Genomic DNA, 18,116 nt, shown 5'->3' with positions numbered 1-18,116 from the left:
ATAATATGCATTTTTTTAGATTTTAACATGTACATTATATTTCTAATTGTGTAATAATCTATATTTGTATGGTAAGATCTACCATAATTGTCTACACAACTCAAACGTCTACATTACTTTCATCTTTGTCTCAATATATCTCTATTTATATTGGAATAGAATTGCATAGTTGACTATATCTCACATATTTTTTGTTTTGCAATGTTTTACCTGTATGGTTTCTCTTTCTATACCTTATTGCATAGTTGACTATATCTCACATATTTTTTGTTTTGCAATGTTTTACCTGTATGGTTTCTCTTTCTATACCTTGTTTTGTTGTATTCACACATTTAGCATTCATACTTTCATTTACTTTTGGTTCGTAGAGTTTTTATTACTTTCCCAAGAAACTTTCCCGAGGAAGACTTTAGCAATCGATTTGTTTTTTACGAGTATTAGTTTAGCATTGCAAATTATAATGTTTAATTATAGAAATAAATAAAGCTTTTTTTATTATAATTATAATGTTTAACTTTGGAAAATAAATATTTATTTTCCAATGTTATTAAAAAAATTATTTTTCAAACATTTGATTGGATCATTACCTAAAGCTCTTATTGCACTCTTTGCACAATATAATGCCATGCATATAAGTGCCTCACATATTTTATACCCTAATTTATGGATATAGTTGTAATATTCATCCTTCATTTTTAGATATTTTTGTAGTGATTTTTTATTTTTATGCTTTTCATGAAAATCATCCAAAAATAAAATCCTTTAAAATAGCTCATACTTTGGTAAATAACATATTTACCATCAATTATTTCCCACCATAATAAATGTAAGTCTTTGCATAAAAAATAAGATGTAAATAAATATTAATTTATCCACTTCACATCTATTTTATGAGTTCTTGCCTAAGAAAAATTATAAGATTCAATTTCCCTATTAACCAATATTAATTTAACATTGACCAATATAGATTATAATTTTTTATGCATTTTTCCTAAATCATAATTTCTAACTTAAATAGAAAAGATTTAGCCACCTCGTAATACTTGGTTCTTGTTTATAAATGCTTATCATCTTATCGCAACTGAAAATGGGTGACATGTTTGTAGCAGCTATATATATAATATACTCCAAACCAAACTTCAAACCATTGTTCATGGATAGACCATCAACCTTAGCTGACTAATCCTAGCTCATGTCTAACTTTAATTTTTCCTTGTTAATGTGTCAAAAGTACTACTTTCCAAAACCATTGTTCATTGATGGACAATCCACCTTAGCTGACTAATCCTAGCTCATGTCTAACTTTATTTTTTCTTTGTTAATGTGTCAAAAGTATTACTTTCCAAAGCAATCAAACCACCAGAAATAGATATTATAATGTTTATTATAGTACAAATCTATATTATAGAGTTTATGACATTTAGGGTCTTTTAAAAGTTCAACCTTGTATGTTCTTTTTATTACTATGAAAAAACACAAACACTCTCGGTCAAAGTGAAAAGACCAATGTACCAGATTATTACATAACCTCATATAAATTTTGATTACTCTGAATTGATACTAGATCATTACACAACCTTATGACTTTTGATTACTCCGCAAGGGCACCAGTGCTGCTGTTGGACAAAGTCAAAGTGCACAGGCCAACTGAACAGATCATTAGCCATATTTATTTAGCGTGATATACTATTTAGCCATGGTACTAACTTATGTCCAAATACCATTATAAGCTTCATAATACTACTGAGTTATGGTCAATTATCATTACGCGTGATATAATATATCAGCTAGTTACGCCATGTATTGCACTCTAGTTACAGTTGGTGGCGAGGAAATTGGAAGAGATGTAGAAATCCTCAATGGCTTTCATGAAGCGAAGCGCAACATCCTTGGCCTTCTCAGGTGGCGCAACAGCGGGAGAGAGGGGCTGATATTCGGCTCTCCAACCAGCGATGCATTTGTTCTTCTCCTCATCACCTCTGAAAGAGAAGGTAACAGTGTATGGGTCATACATTTTCTTCAGCTCTCCTTCCACCACTTCGTATTTCATGCGCAGTACCCCATTTCCCGGTTCTTCCTCCACCTCCTCTATCCTCTGCTTGGATTCGCTTACATATTTATTTACACCTGCCATCACTCACCTCACAATAATATATATTCATTTTCACTTCAGATCCATCAAGCACAAAGTCCAAGTAATTCGAAGAAACCAAAAACAAAACAAACGTTACCTGCTCCGAGTTTGAACAATCTGACACTACCCGGGCGCCCGTCCCCTTCGACATATTCGGCGTTGGCAAGGAAACGAGGGTTCACTTTCTTGATGAGCTCATTGGTTTTGAATATTTCCCATGCTTTACTTGCAGGAACATTCAGCTCCACTTCTCCATTCATTACTCCCATTTTTCTCTTTCTCACTGTAAATGGCAACAAGACTTCATACAAGAAAAAACAAGAGGATATGGTTGTACTGAATGTAAGAGGAGTGATGGTCTGAATTTTATAGCCATTCAGAAAGATACCACTACAGAAATATGCTACCTGCCGGTGCTTAAAAAGTTTGATCAGATTATGTTGTGTGTTTGTCTTGTAACTGTAGCCACTTGCATGTTTCATATAAATTTTCTCGGGTTGGAGCATGTGCAAGTTCCTCGCCATCAGAAAGGATTCTAACGTACCCGTAAGTCATTCACAATGCACATTTCAACACTAAAGACTGCATTGAATAGGTTTTAGTGTTGAGTAGGGAACACAATAACAATAGATGCCTGGTTATAATATTGAAAAAGAAAAAAATGGACCATGGAATATCTTTCTTTAGGAAAAGACAATGCATGGAGAATGTCTTTTCCTGGAAATAAATTTATTTATGTGAAAGAAATAATTCTTCACTTTCTAGTTTTCTATATAGAGAAGAATATGAAGGTCTTTTATATAAATAATAATTTATCTAGTTTCCTATATAGGGAAGAATATGGAGGCCTTTTATATAAATAATAATTTATCATTACCATATGGTTCAAGAGTCAAGACGTTATCTTCTCGATAGTTCCCTGTCATTTTGAAGGGAGGGAATATTTTGCCTATTTAAATGAGGAATTTTAAAAAAGGAATAATTAATTATATAAAGACAAAAGGATGATGATAAGATTAATGGGTTTATCATATATAGGGTTTTTAATTGAGGTTTAAGTTAATAAATAATTAATTAAAAGTTAAAATTAAAATTAAAATTAATAAAATATATATCTTTTAACTAATTGTAGTTTTGATAAGTTAGAATGTCAAAAAGGTTGGTGGGACAATTTGAGTCGCTGGCACAATGGGATGTTATCCCATCATCAAGTTTCAAATCCAAGTGGGGGACATCTTTGGTCTCTTGAACTAGGCTCTCCCACCATAAATTCCTCGTATATCTCTAACAAATATTTCAATGTTACAATTTAGTAAATATTAAAAAGATAATGATTTACTTATTTTACTTTAACATTTTGTTTATGTGTTGTTTGTGGGTGGTAGTACAATTGGCAAAAATCATGTTGGCAAGCCCCTAGACATGTCTCACTAGTAGAACCTAAAAGAAAAACATTTTGGGCTGATGGGAGATGTTACTTTATAACTAACCCAACTCAGAGTGTACGGTAAATATGGAGTTACAAAAATCTTATTTTTCCAACTTCATCTAAACTCAAAAGAAAGGTCACCGTTGTGTTTGGCTTGTCAAGAGATTTCCGGTGGTGATGTAAATTTTATCTTAATCTGACTCTTGAATTGAAAGTTATGCCCATTTGAAGTATAATCTATTTAATCTTGCCACATCAACGAGGTATTGCCACATGGCACCTCTGTGCAACCTACGTGGTGTTGGAAACTTGACTATATTGAGGGGGGGTAAATTAGTATAGTGTATTCATGGACATCAAATTACAAATTAATTTTTCTTTTCAATAGTTATTTGAACTGTTAGATAAGCAACAATACTTCATATAAATAATAGTTTTAACATGTAAACAACATTTAATCACAACATATGAGACAAATAAAAGCAACAATGTGGACACCAAATATAAGTGGAAACACAACATGTGGTTCTGCCACATTGCCCATGTCCAGGGTGGCGCCTGCATGGCCACATCAGGCCTCCATGGCACCTACCACCTCATGTCTTACTAATGGGTCCTGCAACATCAATCTTGCCATGTATTTCCATGTTTATCTGTTATATCTAGTTTAGGGGATATTTGAGTGTACACAAGGATGTTGCCTTGGCACAATACCCAAATCCCTGGATTCCAAGTTTGCCCTCTACTTAATACAAATCCGAGACTCTTCCGACATCCAGGTCTGTGAAAATAATACACCATGCAGATTCCACCCCATATTGTTATAGACATTTTTGTGCCTTACAGCTATAAGCATGAAATGTCCATAATTCAAGGGATCCAAAGTCCCTAAAGATGTTGTTACAGCTCCTAAAGGAACAAGGTCAACCAATGACAGCTTCTCCCAGAAGTTCTCCACCAAAAACCACTCAGAAACAGTCAATTCAGGATCAATTCAGAAGCTCTTCTAGCTGCCTGCGTTGAAATGCAGAGACTACACTGGCTAGGTGCACTGCAACGCAGGTGGAAGCACTACCAGGGTGCGCTGAGCGGGAAATGACAAATGGCAAGCTCATTCAACGAGGTGGAAAGACCATGGAAGCTTCCAGAATCTTCTCCAATGACACTTGCCTCAATGAATTCGACTAGTGATGAGTAAGAGGCTCTCAACCTCCAAGTGGAAGCAAGAACTGACAGAGAGAAGCCACAAGTCAAAACATAAGCTGACTCATCCTCTCTGCTTACATCTATATATGGATCTCTCACCCAGAGGTTCAGGAGGCCGGAATTTTGTACTTTGCAGAGAATTGCTGTTGGTTTGAGATTGAGATTAGTACATTGGGTGATTTATGCTTTGTTGGAGGAGAGGAAGGGATTCCTTTGTTGGGAGGTAGATGCTGGATCGGAACTCACTTGGTTGTATCTCCTCTTGGACTTTCTTATTTCATCAATAAACTACTTGAGTTTCTCCTACATGATGTGTACCAATGATGTTTTGTTATGCTTACATGTTTAGCTTAATCTGATCTTGAGGTTTTTATGAATGTATATCTGTATCTTTGTGTAGTTTCTCTCTCTTGTGATCTTGCAGGAATTCGGTGAAGCTGGGCCGGTGAAGGAGCAAGAAGCTGGGAGCAACTGAAGAGAGGAGTGATTTGGATCGACAAACTAGCGGAAGACACAGGTTAGTTAGATCCTTCTTCCTCATTTACATTTCATAAAGAAGAATACTCAAATAAGTTTCCTTGTTTGTTTCTAAGGCACTATCACCTCTTAGAGTGGGATAGGGGCATTTCGAATTGGATACTTTTCCCAACAACAAATTGGCGAATCCACTGGGGACAGTATCTTGTTAGTTTATTTGTGTTTCTATTGTTGTTCTTCTCATAAACTCAGGAGTGCCGAATCGAAATGCATTTGTCATTTTCAAATGCAAAGTAGAGATCTGCCACTCTAGTCCACTCACTGGGCCTGTTTTTATGATCTGAACAAACTGATCCACAAGTGCTCTAACAGCCCTTTGTGATAGATCTTAGTCCTCCTTTAAATCATCCTCCTAATTGTACCTAATTGATAGCTTTGATTCGGCCAAAAACTGTAGATTTAACTGCAAGCCGTGACCCAGAACCCAGAAACAACTCTCGTTTTTGCTTCAGCACAGACTCTGTGAAGAGGTTCTGCATTTCAACGCAGGTCCCATGAAGGCTACCTGCGCTGAAGTTCAGTTTCTCTGTGCTGAGGGTGCGCTGATCAGCCTTTGCCTTGTGCAGCTGTGGTTCCCTGCTTCCTTTTGCTCAGTTTCATCTCTGTTTTTGCAGCCTGTTATCAGTCAGTGTACCTATCTGAAACCCCTTTTCTTTGCCTCAATTCCGCCTCAGTTGTATAAAGAAACTATATTTGTTCTTTGTGTATTTGTTACATCATTTGCAGTTTCCCATTACAAAAGTAAACTAGTCATACTGTCGCCCTTAGATCTAGACCTGTCGTAAGTGTCGTCTTAATCTTAGGAGTGAGTTTGTTTGCTGTTCATAGTTGATTGAGCTTTTACTTTTGTCATTTGGTTTGAATTTATGCATTTCTAGTGTCGAAACAAGTAAATCATAAAGTGTCGTAATCATCTTTTTTATTTTGAAAAAGGAACTTGTTTATGTTTTCACTTGAAATCGAATTCAAATTTGTACAACAGCTTTCTTTTTAGGCATCAATATTAAGAAAGCAAAAACAAATACATGCATTTGTGCATTTGCATTTTGATAAGTTTGCATTCTTTGATTTAGGAAAAGTGCATTTACAGTGTGCTCTATGCTCTTTGAGAAAAGATTGTGTCTTTCTTTTCCCCTTGTAGCTAGGATTTTCATTGTTGAAAAGATATAAATGCTTGCTTATCATCTTTAGACTGCATTTAGGAATTGTATCATACATCTCGTGGTGATCCAAAAAGGCAAACTTCTAAGTAAGATCAACCTAAAATAAATTGAATGAACTTAACAACGCTTTGTAACTTAACGCACAACATAGAGGTCTAGGCTAGAGACGTGTTCCGGCGTCGTAAAACCTGGTGACTGTCGATCTCGCTGATGGTTGGGTGATTCCTCCTGAGAGACGATAGCGCCAGTACGGATTGTGCTCCCACGTACCGTCGAGTATATATTGGGAGACCCCTATAGGCATAAAACCTTTATCCTTAGGAAGCCGTGTCGGCCGCCCTACTGATCGCAATGCATTGAACACAACATTCGGGAAGATTGACCGCCCGTACCTTAAAAAGTATTTTGCGGTTTTGCGAAAAGTTTGGCACACCCTCTACCTAGAACTCCAGAGCAGTTCCTTTTGGCCTTTTTCAGACTCTATAACGGAAAAAGTCCATCCGAGCATTTGTCACTTCGGGCTCGTTAAAACATCGAAGGATACTAGAGTCATCTTTAGCTTTTTCTCGACTCTTTAAAATTGAAAAAGCAAGTTGTGTCTAAGCGTCGTTAAAATTTATTTTAAACGGAACAATCACCCCTTTTTCCTGCGTTGATCTTTAGGTTGAGAAAATGGAGCCCACCAACCAAGGAATTCCCCTTGGTGGAAATCCTAGTCCCTTCTCCTCTTGGGGAGATGTTGGTGCACCCGATATGGCCACATTGTCGCTTCCAGGACTGACAATTGGCTTGCCTGTCTGGCTCTTCTCAACCAATGTCGTTCAGAGCACCACTATTCCTGAACAGTCGAATCAACAGTTAGACCAGTCCAGAGTTTCCCAACAGCCTTCTACTTCCTCTAATTCTTCCTCTCCTCCTTCCTCTTCGCTTGACGGAACTGGTAAAACAAAAAACCAAGTTCCTAAGGAGAAGAAGGAAAAGAAGAAGAAATAGAAGAAGAAGAAGGAGCCAAAAGCGACTGGGGACAAACAAGTGTCGTCTGACAAAAATCCACACACAACACTGACTAGGCCTAAAACGCCATGTGTCATATGCAAGGGAGACCACTTCCATAGAGATTGTCCCTGCATCCCTCGGATACTAAGGGACTGGTCTCCCCGTTTGCACAATGCGGTGGCATGAACCTCTGATAGCCATGTTGAATGCATACCGTCAACTAGCGAAAGTGAAGTCCTTGGACAAAATGGGAGAGCTAGATCCCCCTGTAGACTGTGCGAAGGCAACCACGCCATCCACTGTTGTCCCTTCTTAGACGAAGCGAAAAGAGTTTTGGATGATCGTCCAGTTTCACCGTTACGACTCCCTCCTGGATATAAAAAACTCTTGCCGAGTCCTTCGTTAGTTGAAAATCCAGCTGGCCCGCTCAAGTGGTCAGTTGAAGCGCCGGTCATTGAAGATGAACCAGTTGAATCCATACCCGACGAAAGTCAAAAGGTCGAGGCGGCAGTTGACCCGGTCTTGCCTTCAAAGGATTTATCTTTGAATGATACAGTCACTGAAGAGGATAAAGATGACACCATCCAAATTCTCTTCATCAACACAGACTCCGACGAGCACGGGGGCACTCCCCCCATTCCTTTATCGCAGGAAGGAAGTTCATCAGAGCGATACCCGACCGTTTAATCGGTCCTAACACCAAGCAACCTGGTTGTCTCCTTCGACTGGAACCAACTAGGCAGACCCCGTTTGCCAGCAAGCATACCATTCAGAATTATCGTCCAAATATACAGAATGGTCATGGCTGGCACCATCATTGATGAAGGGGCATCTGTGAGTATCCTTTCCTCCACTGCTTGGAAAGCGCTTGGTTCGCCAGCGCTTTTGCCTGAAATGAGAAATCTGACAGGCTTTGATAAAGGAACCAGTCGACCTTTAGGGATCCTCCCCAATGTGCCTATCACATTGAAAGGGAAGACCATTCAAATGAACGTGATGGTCGTTCAAGGACCCTTGGATTATAACCTACTCCTTGGACGAGACTATATATATTGCATTGGAGCCATTGTCTCCTCACTCTTTAGGGTAATGTGTTTTCCGCACGAAGGAAGAGTGGTCAAGCTCGTGGACCAGCTTTCATTTCCCAGATCGCGCATCGCGAATAGTCAAATACCATCCCTAAATGGTCTCTTCACGCAAGAAATGTCTCAACCCACGGTCCGTCCTCCCGATGAGCGCGAGTAATTCGGAGGGATATGACTGGAACCCAGGGGGCATGCGTCCTGGTCTGCTTCGGCAGGAAAACTTTGGGTATAGGGTAGGTTTCCGCGGGAGAATATGACTAGTCCGTACCCCGTCCGTGGTTGGAAGTGGGGTTGTTCTGGAATAAGATTCTCTTGTTAAAGTTATGTGTTTGGCGCTCGTTGTCACTCACCTTTATCTATCTCGGTAGATATCGCCGAAGAAGTGTTTTGTTTGAAAGATTAACAGGACAATCTTTGGGTAACCTGAAAGAGGTAGGTCTCTCTCGGTAAAACAATTGTTTTAGCGGAAGTGAAGTAGAGGTAACCTTGAAACTCTGTTTTATACCTGGGGGCATGCAAACCTTTTGGAGTGCAAGCAAAGAGCGGTTATTTATCTGTTTTTTGGGTTAATCGTTTCCTAACTTGCATAAAGAAAGGATGCGGGGCATAGCTTTGGTAAGGCGCAAGCTCCATAAAAAATGGAATCTTACATGAGACATTCTTGTCATATGACTGGATAATCGAGCATTTTTAGCACATAGTTCATGCTCGTTAAAAAATAAACATAAGACCGAGCAGTGTTTTTCCGCGTTTAAGCTCGTTAAAAAATGAACTACCCTCCAGTAAATAACCACCGTGAATGTAACATTATCAGCCACTAAAGCCTTGGTCGTGTTTGCACCGTCACCTCCACTTTTCCATTGGCCGATCATTCACCTCCATATTGATTGTTTACCCATTTTGAGGAATAGCTGCGAAGAGTGATTTCACTAGCCATCCTTGTGACACTGCCGTGATTGGAAAATTCCAAACCCTTACCTGGAATCAGCTGCTGACCCGTTTTATCACTCGTTCCTCAAAAGACGAGTCTTCTTTAAGCTCTTTTCATCTGACTCATAAAATATGAAAAGATTGCCGAGTTTTGGCCTTCCAGCTCGTTAAAGCAACCGGAAGTGCTATCCCTCCTCTAGATTTTAATCTTTTTGGACCTGAGGGATTATTGCACAAAAATATCGAGCGCTTGTTTTGTTCGGCTCGTAATAACTATCGAAAATTCATCCCTTCCGTATTGTTTTATACTTTTTCGGACTTAAGGGATTTGATGACGAAAAAGGAACTTTGGAGTTATCTTTACGTACCTTTTTAGAATCTCTAAAAATGAAAAGGGACCGAGTTATCTTTGTCGTTAAACTCGTTAAAAAACATTAATAGTGACAAACTTGTCTTTAGACGAGAACGAGTTTCACTATCGCTAGGCTCGTTAAAACATAGTGATGGGTTTGCCCGAAGGGCAAATTATAGAACAAGCATATGTTATCCTCCTCAAGCTTGACAAAAATAAAGAGGTACTGGTCAGCAATGACTGGGGAAAAATTGGGAAGAAACTCAAAGAACTTTATTGGTAGCAAGTTGCTCTTGAACATGACACTTCCACTCCGTGCCTGAGTCGGGTTGGGTTGTTTCATTCACCGATCACATCGCCATGGTCTCGCCATACCATCCATCTTTGGGGTAAATGCTACCAATCCATCACATAAGTGTCGCCGATATGTTCAAGAGAAGTCATCCAGAGAAGTCAACCGTGTCCCATCCACTACCATACATTATCCTTCATTCTTTTCATGACCGCCACCCTGAACCATATATCATCAGATCGTTTTCACCTCCATCAAAATCATTTGCTCCGTTCCGTGTCACTGATGTGGGATACATTAAGGCCCTCCTTTGATGGATCGCTTCTTGTCGAAATCACCTCATTATCCAAGAAGTTGATCTAGGAACAACCCCTTCAGTACTTTGAAGCTTGCATGCCTCAATGGCAAGTTTCTCACTTCCGGCGACAGGTATACATCAATGACCATCGACCGAAAGATTTTGCGTGGTGTTCGACGCCAAGTCCTTTATTCACACCACGTGAATTGTACTGTAGTACCTTGAGGGTCATTATCATTATCGGTGATTCCTCTCGCGCTTGTTAACGGTTTACCTCATCGACCGGTAATCAAGCAATGTCTTTCCATGTTCGACTTCAGAACATTTCTCACATGGATCGACTTGTACTTAGAGTGAAGATCGAACGAGTTTGAAGACCCTGGATCTAGTTTCATCCATCCAGGCTGCGATATATATTCAGGAAAAATAAAGAAATTGGCATGTACAACAGTGCAGCACAGACAATCATCCTACCAAAGGATGATGATTTCAGCAGGATCATCAGTCTATCATCAGACAATTGTCTGTCCTATGTACATAAAAATGAATTTATAAAGCTGAGCATGGGAATGCCCGCCTCAGCTAGATCATGAAAACAGTATGAAAAATAATGTATTGTATTGTATCTTATTACAGGTCTTCTCCCAGCATTGAATGAACTTCGGATCCTCCTAATAAAGCATTTCACCCGATAAACGGCCTCATACTTTAGGGGGCAACTGTTATAGACATTTTTGTGCCTTACAGATATAAGCATGAAATGTCCATAATTCAAGGGATCCAAAGTCCCTAAAGATGTTGTTACAGCTCCTAAAGGAACAAGGTCAATCAATGACAGCTTCTCCCAAAAGTTCTCCACCAAAAACCACTCAGAAACAGTCAATTCAGGATCAATTCAGAAGCTCTTCTAGCTGCCTGCGTTGAAATACAGAGACTACACTGGCTAGGTGCACTGCAACGCAGGTGGAAGCACTACCAGGGTGCGCTGAGCGGGAAATGACAAATGGCAAGCTCATTCAACAAGGTGGAAAGACCATGGAAGCTTCCAGAATCTTCTCCAATGACACTTGCCTCAATGAATTCGACTAGTGATGAGTAAGAGGCTCTCAACCTCCAAGTGGAAGCAAGAACTGACAGAGAGAAGCCACAAGTCAAAACATAAGCTGACTCATCCTCTCTGCTTACATCTATATATGGATCTCTCACCCAGAGGTTCAGGAGGCTGGAATTTTGTACTTTGCAGAGAATTGCTGTTGGTTTGAGATTGAGATTAGTACATTGGGTGATTTATGCTTTGTTGGAGGAGAGGAAGGGATTCCTTTACTGGGAGGTAGATGCTGGATCGGAACTCACTTGGTTGTATCTCCTCTTGGACTTTCTTATTTCATCAATAAACTATTTGAGTTTCTCCTACATGATGTGTACCAATGATGTTTTGTTATGCTTACATGTTTAGCTTAATCTGATCTTGAGGTTTTTATGAATGTATATCTGTATCTTTGTGTAGTTTCTCTCTCTTGTGATCTTGCAGGAAATCGGTGAAGCTGGGCCGGTGAAGGAGCAAGAAGCTGGGAGCTACTGAAGAGAGGAGTGATTTGGATCGACAAACTAGCGGAAGACACAGGTTAGTTAGATCCTTCTTCCTCATTTACATTTCATAAAGAAGAATACTCAAGTAAGTTTCCTTGTTTGTTGCTAAGGCACTATCACCTCTTAGAGTGGGATAGGGGCATTCCGAATTGGATACTTTTCCCAACAACACATATCCACTACATTTTTCACTGAAATCTATCTCTGAGCTCACAATACACATAATAGGCCCTACATCAGATACACTTTACCCAAATTATTTAATATACGGGCCTTGTGCCAACCTTCCACCAAGTTGCACCCTATCTCAAATACATCCATGAAGATATAAATCTGACCCATTTTAAATACGGTCCTTATCAAATAATGCACCAATGTTGGTTTGTCAGCTACCTGAAACTTGCCTACCAAATGAAATGATATATGTCTCAGGCAAGGAGTTTAGCCCAAGTAGGACCCACCCCATATATCCATACTCCATACTAAAACTTGGATCAAATACTTATCTGGTGTTTCTCAAATCAATCAATTGTGCTAATGGCCTAGATGTATGGATATCTGGATAAAACTACTCATCAACATTGCAACCAACTCCCAAATAAATTTTCCAATTGATGAGGTATCTAGCCTTGGATGCAACTTTAAACTCCTACAATACTTAAATGTAAAAAATTTAAGAGATTCAAGGGATTTTATGAAGGTTCACCTTGAAGCAAGGCATTAGCTGATAGTTACATAGTTAAAACCTTTATCCAACTACAAAACATTCTACTCATTAAACTTAACCATCATACATTCCATAAATCCATCAATTATGTAGACTAAAAAATAGTCACACCATGATTCAAGATCATAAGGACTGTCCAAAACAAATACTATTAGATTTCATTGATTTATCATGCACTACACCAATCATAACCCTTTTTGAAGAAGACAATCACAATCCATAAACAAAATAACCATCCATAATATTCACAACGTATGAGACAATGGAACTCACAATCTATAGTAGTCTAGTTAGGCATATCAAGCAACCATTCATGACTATGAGTATAGCCTTGCATTTCATCATCACATCAACAGACACAAGGGCTTCCAAGTCCCTCATAACCATGAAAACATAGCAGCAGGAATTCATCATGGACATACAAAGATATCAGTAGCTATTTCATAGGTGGATCAAGTCCACTCACACAACATATAAGCTAAACTACTCAAGGGACAACCCACAAATATGATTATAACAAGAATATGCCCTAAACTCATAAGCATAGATGATGATTAAAACACGTGAAATAACACGTTAATTCTGATTGATTTTATACCAGCATTCTTAGGCACACAAAGCATCTTACAAATGGATTAATAATGTTTCAACCACATAACTCAGGAAGCTCATATTCACCATAGGTACATGAGTTAGTTGGTCAATCATGATTTAACAAAGAATCATGCATCCTTACATAAATTGACTTATTAAAGCATGGGTTTCATTCTTGGGTCAATTGTTTTTATGTCAAAGTCTCCATTGAAGAATTCTAGGGTCTATGTCATATGTTCTTGTCCATGTCACAATGTAAAGAACCCTTCTTGAGAATTATTTGTCAAGAAATAAAAGTATTTTAATGTAAAATAAGTCAGTTAGGCCTCCTCCACCAAGTCGGACCCAACAGTGGAATTCGACCTCACCAACTCACTATATATTGGAGCAACTAGACTTATTTGGAAGCACATCTCTCACAAGTTCAAATTGTAGTAGTTGGAAGCAGTAAAAGTGTGAAATTCAATAAGGAAGAAGGAAAGGGCTAGTTAAGAGGGAGTGTTGAAAACAATGTAGCAAGTATTGGTATTCATAATTGTACTTGAGTCGTGATGTAATATATTTATCAGAAGAAAAAAAAAATTATTATTAAATAAATTGACTTATTAAAGCATGGGTTTCATTCTTGGGTCAATTGTTTTTATGTCAAAGTCTCCATTGAAGAATTCTAGGGTCTATGTCATATGTTCTTGTCCATGTCACAATGTAAAGAACCCTTCTTGAGAATTATTTGTCAAGAAAGAAAAGTATTTTAATGTAAAATAAGTCAGTTAGGCCTCCTCCACCAAGTCGGACCCAACAGTGGAATTCAACCTCACCAAATCACTATATATTGGAGCAACTAGACTTATTTGGAATCACATCTCTCACAAGTTCAAATTGTAGTAGTTGGAAGCAGTAAAAGTGTGAAATTCAATAAGGAAGAAGGAAAGGGCTAGCGAAGGAGAAGGAAGTTTTTATTTTTCTAAGGAAGTTTAAATTCTCTCTCTCTTGTCTCACATGTGCGAAGGAACTGAAGTTGCTGGAGGGCTGAAATTGTAGTCTTGAAGTTGGGCCAAAATTCTGATGCATTAGGTCGAAAATCTATCTTTGATGCAGTATTGAACCAGTGTTGATGCAGTATTGTTGTAGTTTATCTTTGAAGGTTGGAAGAAGAGTTTGAGGGCTAAATTACTGGAGGAGGAAGGTTTATTGGTCTAGGGTCTTGGTCTATCTCATTTTTAATTATTGAAGGAAGAGTCCTTGACTGTGTTTTCCCATATATAGAAGTTTTAGCCCTGGCTGTCTGGCTACATCTGGTGTCCCTTATCTTCATTTTTTGTTTTGATAATTTCTTGATGAAACAAAGATAAAAGACGAACATAAGAAAATTAATATGAACATAAGAGTATCACAAGTAATTATCAACATAAGCAAATATTTATGCCTTTCTAATTTTCTAACATGGTATCAGAGGTAAGGTGAAGAAGAAGAAAAAGGACTATGTAAGATCTATTGAAGGAAAAAGGAGATTGAAGGAAGATAATTAAAGGGATACTATAAGGGGATAAGCCTACTATCTACAAGAACTATGTCTAACTCAATGAAGGGAAACAAAAACTAGAAGGAGCCTCCAATTACAGGGAATGGAAAAAGATGATAGATCTCATCCTCGAGAAGAATAAAGTTTTGGATTTAGTTCAAGGAAAAGTCAAGAATCCTACAGAAGAATCAAGTGAATCAGAAAAAAGAAAAGTTCAGAGAAACCAAAAATTGGTCATGAACCTAATAGTGAATGGAATAAAGGACAACCTCATTCCATATATATCCAACATAGATTCCGCTTAAAAAATGTATTAGGATCTATATAAATTATTCACAATCAATAACATTGGTCAAATTGCAAGCATAAAGAATAAATTAAGAACTATTAAGATGAGGAAGGATGATATTGTGGCATCCCTCTTTATAAGGATATCTAGAATGAGAGATGAAATTCAATCAATAAATGAAATTGTAACAGAAAAAGAGCTCATGATTACTGCCCTTCTAGGACTATTGGCATCATGGAGTGCCTTTGCATTAGGAATCAACATTTGGAAGGACACTCCACATTCAAACAAATGTGGAATGCATTTAGTCAATAAGAAGCTAATGTTTTGCCTATTTATATGAGGAATTTTTAAAAAATGGAATAATTAATTATATAAAGACAAAAGGATGAAAATAAGATTAATGGGTTTGGGTTCTTAGTTGAGCGTTAAGCCGAAAATAAATAATTAATTAAAAATTGAAATTGAAATTAATAAAATATTCTTATTTTTAAATAATTATAGTTTTGATAAGTTAGAATGTCAAGAAGGTTGGTGGGACAACTTGAGTGGCTGGCACAATGGGATTATATCCCATCACCAGGTTTCAAATCCAAGTGGGGGACATCTTTGGTCCCTTGGAGTAGGCTCTCCCACCATAAATTCCTAGTATGTCTCTAACAAATATTTCAATGTTACAATTTAGTAAATATTAAAAAGATAATGATTTACTTATTTTAATTTAACATATTGTTTATGTGTTGCTTGTGGGTGGTAGCACAATTGACAAAAAGCATGTTGGCAAGCCCCCAGACATGTCTCCCCAATACAACCTAAAAGATTAAAAACATTTTGGGTTTATGGGAGATGTTACTTTATAATTAACCCAACTCTCACAATCTACGGTGAACATGGAGTTACAAAAATATTATTTTTCCAACTTCATCTAAACCCAAAAGAAAGGTCATTGTTGAGTTTGGCTCGTTAAGAGATTTTTGGTGATATAAATTTATCTTAATCTAACTCTCAAATTGAAAGTTATGCCCAATTGAAGTATAATCCATTTAACCTTGCCGCGTCAATGAGGTATTGCCACATGGCACCTCTGTGCGACCTATGTGGTGTTGGAAACTTGACTATATTAAGGGGGGTGAATTAGTATAGTGTATTCATGGACATCAAATTACAAATTAACTTTTCTTTTCAATAGTTATTTGAACTGTTAGATAAGAAACAATATTTCATATAAATAATAGATTTAACATGTAAACAACATTTAAATCACAGCATATGAGACAACTAAAAGCAACACATGTGGACACAAAATATAAGTGGAAACACAACATGTAGTTTTGCCACATCGCCCATGTCCAGGGTAGCGCCTACATGGCCACATCAAGCCTTCATGGCACCTACCACCTCATGTCTTACTAAGGGGTCCCACAACATCAATCTTGCCATGTATTTCCATGTTTCTCTGCTATATCTAGTTTAGGGGATATTTGAGTGTACATAAGGATGTTGCCTTGGCACAATACATAAATCCTTGGATTCCAAGTTCACCCTCTACTTAATACAAATCTGAGACTGGTCCCACATCCAGGTCTGTGCAAATAATACGTTGTGCAAAGTCCACCCCATATCCACTACATTCTTCACTGAAATCTATCTCTCAACCCACAATACAGATAGTAGGCCCTACATTAGATATATTTTACCTGTATTATTTAATGTATCGGCCTCATGCCAACCTTCCACCAAGTTGGGTCCCATCTCTAATACATCAACGAGGATATAAATCCGACCCATTTTAAATACGGTCCTTATCAAATAATTCACCAATGTTGGTTGGTCAGATGCCTGGAATTCACCTACCAAATGAAATTATATCTTTCTTGGGCAAGGAGTTTAGCCCAAGTAGGACCCACCCCATATATCCATACTCCATACTAAAATCTACATCAAACACTTATTTGGTGTTTCTCAAATCGAGCAATTGTGCTAATGGCCCAGATGTATGGATATCCTAATTTTACTAAGGTTCACCTTGAAGCATGACATTAGCCAATACTTATAGAGTTAAAATCTTTATCCAACTATAAAATGTTCTACTCATTAAACTTAGCCATCACACATTCCATAAATCCTTCCATTCCATAGACTAAAAAATAGTTACACCATGATTCAAGATCATAAGGACTATCCAAAACAAATACTATTAGATTTCATTGATTTATCGTGCACTACACCAATCATAACCCTTTTTTAGGAAGACAATCACAATCCATAAACAAAATAGGAATCCGTAATATTCACAACATATCAGACAATGTAACTCACAATCTATAATAGTCTAGTTAGGCACATCAAGCAACCATTCATGACTATGAGTATAGCCCTGCATTTCATCATCATATCAATAGATGCAAGGGCCTCCAAGTCCCTCATAACCATGAAAACATAGAAGCAAGAACTCATCATGGACATACAAAGATATCATATCTCTTTCATAGGTGGAGCAAGTCCACTCACACAGCATATATGCTAAACTACTCAAGGGACAACCCACAAATATGATTACAACAGGGAGATACCCCAAACTCATAAGCATAGAAGATGATTAAAACATGTGAAATAACATGTTAATTCTAATTGTTTTTATACCACCATTCTTAGGAACACCAAGAATATTACAAATGAATTAATAATTTTGCAACCACATAGCTCAGGAAGCTCATATTCACCATAGGCACATGAGTTAGATGGTCAATCATGATTTAACAAAGAATCATGCATCCTTACATAAATGCCAGAGGATTAATATTTGGTCATAATTCAATTATGGCATATTACAATCTATGGACTAACATTCATAATCCAAGAATAATTATCTGAATAGAGTTAAATGGTTGGTAAATGAAGGAGGAACTTCTAGTCTCCACCCCAGAGGTCAGCTACATTGAAACCTTTCTTGATGTTGAACACCCCCGATC

The 18,116-nt window shown here is 37.8% G+C and overlaps 1 protein-coding gene across 1 annotated transcript; it reads right to left on the bottom strand.

Moving 5' to 3' along the window:
- Nucleotides 1–1,516: 1,516 nt before the first annotated feature.
- LOC149180994 (pathogenesis-related protein 2-like) lies at nt 1,517–2,571 on the bottom strand. Its single transcript, XM_089418253.1, has 2 exons — nt 2,232–2,571; nt 1,517–2,127 (listed from the first exon to the last, which is right to left on the bottom strand). The coding sequence occupies exons 1-2, from the start codon at nt 2,401–2,403 to the stop codon at nt 1,811–1,813; spliced, it is 489 nt and encodes a 162-aa protein (XP_089274379.1). The 5' UTR covers nt 2,404–2,571; the 3' UTR covers nt 1,517–1,810.
- Between the last annotated feature and the right edge of the window lie 15,545 nt (nt 2,572–18,116).

Source organism: Pinus tabuliformis, chromosome 3_2 (genome assembly GCF_031772625.1).
Source record: "Pinus tabuliformis cultivar Carrire ecotype Pingquan chromosome 3_2, CPIR1, whole genome shotgun sequence".
NCBI lineage: Eukaryota > Viridiplantae > Streptophyta > Pinopsida > Pinales > Pinaceae > Pinus > Pinus tabuliformis.
The sequence above is the reverse complement of the archived record's forward strand: the minus strand, read 5'-3'. Positions and strand labels throughout refer to the sequence as shown.